Source organism: Glycine max, chromosome 17 (assembly GCF_000004515.6).
Source record: "Glycine max cultivar Williams 82 chromosome 17, Glycine_max_v4.0, whole genome shotgun sequence".
Taxonomy (NCBI): Eukaryota; Viridiplantae; Streptophyta; class Magnoliopsida; order Fabales; family Fabaceae; genus Glycine; species Glycine max.
The window spans coordinates 5870946-5876884 of record NC_038253.2 but is presented as its reverse complement, the minus strand read 5'-3'; the positions used below and the strand labels follow the sequence as shown (position 1 = coordinate 5876884).

Here is a 5939-nt window from a genome sequence, read left to right as displayed (position 1 = left end):
TATGTTGAGTTGTTTGATGACTGTAGGAGAAAACTACTTCATTTCGATTTCTCTATAAGGCTGAAAGAGTAACTCCATTGGTTGTGTTTTAAAACTCAGTATCCGCTTACTCAGTTCTAGTTCTGGAACACCACCAAGAAACTTCCTTAAAGGAATACATGATATAATGTTTATTGAACAATCAAGAAAGTCGGTGTAATGTATAAAGAATGTCAGTATAATTTACTTAAATAAATTAATATAAATTTACAAATATATATAGTTAAAAAAGATAAAGAAAAATAAAAAATATTAATAAAATTTTTAAAATTAAAGGATGTTTATATATTATTGTTGGATACTTAATGATGATGGTTTGAGGCAAAAATCTACTTGTGTTTGTCTGGATGTAAGTAAAGGTCGTTACTAGTCACAAACCCATGACAAGGCACAATTTAACGCAACCCCATGGCTATTAATCTAAAATTAAAAAAAATGCGACTTCAATTATAACATTAACATATCTTTAATAATTAAAACGATTTTTGTTTGATTCTTACCTATAAAATATATGTATATATATATATATATATTATTAATGATTAAGTCGATGATTTATCCTTTAAAGTTTATAAGCTCCTCTTTGAGAAACCTTTTTGGCGCAAACCAAACGAAACTACCATCGATGTCAACTAATTCTTCAAAGTTCAAAGGGTGGGATGGTGATGCAACCAAATACCCAAAGGTAAATTCCTCAATCACATGCACGGGGTTCTCAACAAAAACGAAACGCCACAAAAAGTCGAATTCCTAGTGTATTAGGTACAGGCGTGACCCGTGAACACAGAGGACATAATCTAGAAGGAATAAAATAAAGAAAAGAAAAAGGTAAAAAGTAACTTTGAACAAAGTCGCAGTAAGCCCCACAAGCACTCCAAATTACACACTCATAATTGAAACACAAACATGACAGAATCATCCACAACGTGTGCATCTCTTAACAACAATTCTGGGCGACAGAGAGAGTAAGTACCCACTAACCAGTCCCCAAGTACCAAACTAACAATTTAAACAACAAAACACAAACAGATCTTATCAACAAAACTCAAAGTTCCTAAACAAAAATAAAATAAAATAACAAGGTCGACAAATGGTGTTGTAAAACAATAATCAGACATCATATATATAATATACCATTCAAGCACTGGCAGGTGCAGAATTCCAGAAGATATCCTTAAGCGCAGGACGAAGTTGTTTGCTGCAGAACTGGTTATACTCCAACGTATCCCCATTGTCCTTCTTGACCTCCACCACCATAAACGACGGCGTCACGGCGTAGATATCCGCCGCAATCGCTAGCTTCCCCTTCCTCCCACGCTCCTGTCCCTGAAGCCTCACTTTCGTCTCGCTACTCTTCACGTCAAACTTCCCCGCCTTGGCCACCTCCTCCAGGCGCGAAATGACGCTGCTCGGCGTCCCCGCGGTGGCGAACCTCATCTCCTCCTTCCTCTTCTCCTCGAACAACGGCGACAAATTGAACCCCTCCGACAAGGAGATTATGTGGAAAGCATTCATCGTCTCCTGATTCTCAATCTTCTCCTCCAAATCGACCTTCTCAACCACCTCCTCCACCTTCCTCGGCACCTGTTTCTTAAACCAAGAAGACTCCATCACTTTAGAAATACTAATCCTCGTATTCGGATTCGGATCAAGCAGTTTCGTAACAAGCTTTCTCGCATCGAGAGAGAACCACGGTGGGCACTTGAAGTCCCCTCTATGGATTTTTTTATACATGGCAACCAAATTATCATCCTGAAAGGGTAAAAACCCAGCTAGGAGAACGTAGAGGATTACTCCGCATGACCATATATCAGCCTTGGCACCGTCATAGCCTTTCTTTGCAATAACTTCCGGTGACACGTACGCAGGCGTGCCGCACGTGGTGTGTAACAGCCCGTCCTCTTTAAGGTGGTCGGAGAAGGCGGTGAGTCCGAAGTCGGAGACCTTGAGGTTGCCGTGTTCGTCCAGGAGGAGATTCTCCGGCTTGAGGTCACGGTGGTAGACGCCGCGGCTGTGGCAGAAATCGACGGCAGAGATTAACTGCTGGAAGTAGAGTCTGGCCAGGTCCTCCTTCAAGCGTCCCTTGGAGACCTTGTTGAAGAGCTCTCCGCCGCGGACGAGTTCGATGGAGATGTAGATCTTGGACTTACTGGCCATGACTTCGTGGAGCTCGACGATGTTTGGGTGCTTGACCATCTTCATGACCGAGATCTCCCTCTTGACCTGCTCCATCATTCCGACCTTGATCACCTTTTCTTTTCCAACGACCTTCATAGCCACGTGCTGCCCCGTCTTCAGGTTCCGCGCGTGGTAGACCTTGGCGAAGCTTCCGTGCCCCAGCACACGACCTAGCTCGTACTTGCCGTGCAGCAACGTCGTCGTCGTCGACTGTCTCTCGCTGTTCATGATCTTTAATTAGTAAAGGGAATATGAGAGAATGGGAGATGGAGTACTACTACCCGTCTTCCACGTGTTTGCGGTGGCAATTTCTGCCGGAGGTTCTGCGTTTGGCAGCGCCACCTGCCTCAGAAGGACTGAGCCAATGCCCAATTCTCATTTCTCTGCATTCCTCAACTCTTAGCGGCACAAGGTTTCCTTCCTTTTCCTTTTATAGCGCCGATTTAATCAATCTGACGGTGGATGAAATGGACACGTGTATGGACCATCCTGGATTGCCGACTCTCTCACACGGGAACGTTGTTTTGGATCCATAGTATATACACTCATTATCGGTTCTGTGCAAAACGCCAGGTTGAGTCTTCTGTGTTTTTTTATTACTGATATTTATTGTTTATGAATGAATGTATCTAAATTAAATAAATACCTTAATTACATGCAACACAAAATCACAAATAGTGTGTATAAAGGGAAACTTGAAAGTGTTTTGATTTGTTTTTAATTTTTTAGTTGATATGTATTTTTCGGTATGTTAAATAATAATAAAAAATGAAAAAAAGGCATTTGTTTTTATAATTATTAATGCAGCAAGTACATAAAATGAAACACTGCCTTTATTAATTAATTAATTTTTTTCTGGTATTAAACCATGCCTTAATTGCATCATGCATGCGACAGAAATGTTGGGAAGGCACATATGAGACAAAAATCCTTGTAGGGTATGAGTGTGGCTGTAACTAACAAGTTAGGACTTCGATGGTCAGTTTTTAATTTAATTTGTGATAGTCACGGAAGAGCTCACCATTACGAATATAATTATCTGCATCCAAAACAATCAATATGATTTTGGTCCCGCGTGTCAGGAAATTATTATTTCTAAATAAAAATAAATAATTTTTTTAGACAAACATGAGTTTTAAGTACGATTAGATCTCAAATAAAAAAAATTTATAATCAAATAATTAAATATCCTAATTATCATAATTAAATAAAATAATTAAATTAACATAGTTAACATTAGCATCATTACAGCATACAAAAATTAGTAAATCGAAATAAGGAATAATGAATGAGTTTGTTTAAACTCATTTTTTTAAAAAAGTACTTATTTTAATAAAATCAGTAATTTTTTTCTTTTTTAGTGGGTCTATTTAAACTTTTTTTTTCTTAAAACAAATTATTTTCTGTTTATTTTTTTGAGAAGTATATCATATCTGATTATTAAAAAAACATTATTTTAAATACTTATTTTTCAACCTATAATATATATATATATATATATATATATATATATATATATATATAAAAGATTTTGTTTTACAGAAATCTTAACATAATTAATATTCAGTTATTATTTGACATATTTTTATACACAATAAAATAAATGAATAAGCATATTTATGTTTAAGCTGACTGACCTTAATATAGATTTGAAGCAAATAACATCATTAATTAATAAAACTATTAAATTTAAGGCAATCATATTTTTAAGACTTAAATTATATATTATTTAATTTGTTTCACTTTATGTGACATTTTAAAAACAACAAAAAAATATAAATTAATTGTTGCTTTAAAAAATAATGAAGCATTAATATTTTTTCCAATGGAGTATTTTTAATGGGAGTAATTAATTAAAGAGATAAATAATATATTGTGAAATTATATAATGACAAAGGTTAATCAATGTTATTATGATATTAATAAAAGAAAAAAATGTTTTTGTTGGGATGTGCAGAATTATATTTTTTATAATAAATATTTTATCCTTTTAAATTCTTAATTAATATTTTAATGGCATTGGCTAGCAAGACTGAAATGTGGTTCAATTACTTTTATTGACTTAACTCCCAAGTATTTAAATAATAACTATCGTGACTAACATTCAATAAAAAATTAATTAGTTATAAGTAATTTTTCTATTTATGTATTTTGTAGTTCGACACAGAAATGTGGTTCAATTACTTTTATTACTTGTATAATTGTAGCGAATGATAGCTTAGATTTATATAAAAATTAAATTTGTGAAAATATTTTAAATAAAAAATTATCAAAATTTAATTTAGATTTTAAATATAATTATGAATTATGGAAATATTATAATATATATTTTCATGCTAAAAAATAGTAAATATTTTATAATTCAATTTCAATCCTATGTTTTTGTATTTATACTTTGGTTATGTTAAAAAAAAAACAACTGAAAAGATAACTAAAAACTAAGAAGATATAAGTGAAAGTTAAAATTGATAATTTGAAGTTTTAAAGTTAATTTATTAAAATATAAGTGTTGTATAAAATTAGTTATAGAAATAGTTGAAAATATAAAATGTGATAAATAATATGTTTAAAAAAAGATAAGAAATTTGAATAAATATTTTAAAAATAAAAAAAAATAAAAAACTAAAAACTAATGTTTAAAAAAAGGTTAACTTCAATTATCGTCTCAAAAATTACTAAGAAAAAATTCATTTATCCAATAGTCAACTTTCCCGACTGCAGGATATATAAAATAACTTTTAGTTGGTCTGTAGGTATGATTGCTTTTTATTTATTAATGTTTTTAATTTTGTCAATACATGATCGAAATTCCACTGTATAATTGTTCCTTTTTTTCATTGTATTTGCGTAGAATATTTGCCAACAAAAGATGATAGAAAGAAAACAACATTATTATTCCTCAATTAATTTATAAATATAAGTAACAGTAAGTTTTATTGTTGTTTCATGTATGACACCCACCTACCCACACAGACTAGACTAGACACAGACACATTTATTTATTTTAAGATAAACCAATTAAAAATAATAATAATAATAATGGTAGTAATAATAGATTTTTTTAATATTAGTAGTATCCAAATACTGTTGTATACATGTGCGTATTAACTATAATTAATTGTTTAGTTTACACATCACTATATTTATATATCATTGGCTCCATCTATCTGTTCACAAAAAATAAAAAATAAAAATCTGGCCATCTCTATGATGCACCAGACTCCAGAGCCTTTTTCTTTTTAGTAAACAAGAGATTACTTACCTCATAATAGGTAGATAAAAGAATAGTTATTATTGTAAGATATTTTTAATTCTCTCAATAACCTAATGAAAAAGGGGAAATGGAATGCATAATTAATACTTTTTTAATTTTTAATTTTACTATTTTCTTTCTTTTTTTACAGCTTTCGTTTTCTTTCTTAAAACAAATAAAAAGGTAATTATATTGTGTTTTAATTCTGTACCAAAAAAAAGTTTTAATAGAGTTTAGTATGAATTTTTAAGCCGTATATCAAATTAACAATTAAAAGATAATTATATTAATATTTTAATAGAATATTTATGAGTTTTTAATATTTATCTCACCATTTATCAAAATAAATTAAGTTGTTATCACCATAATTAGGATAATTAACTTTTTTATGGAATTTCAAGTTATCTTAACGAGATTTGTTTTTTATTTAATTATATTAATTTTCAATCAAAAACTTAGTCACCCTTAA

At 31.3% G+C, this 5939-nt stretch overlaps 1 protein-coding gene across 1 annotated transcript; it reads right to left on the bottom strand.

Moving 5' to 3' along the window:
- Positions 1-896: 896 nt before the first annotated feature.
- LOC100788568 (CBL-interacting serine/threonine-protein kinase 6) lies at positions 897-2913 on the bottom strand. Its single transcript, XM_006600487.4, has one exon. It carries the CDS (start codon positions 2443-2445, stop codon positions 1177-1179), a length of 1269 nt encoding a protein of 422 aa, XP_006600550.1. The 5' UTR covers positions 2446-2913; the 3' UTR covers positions 897-1176.
- Positions 2914-5939: the final 3026 nt, after the last annotated feature.

Bases quoted from the DNA above. Each gene is read 5' to 3' on its own strand.
- LOC100788568 (XM_006600487.4), bottom strand. From the start codon at position 2,445: ATGAACAGCGAGAGACAGTCGACGACGACGACGTTGCTGCACGGCAAG.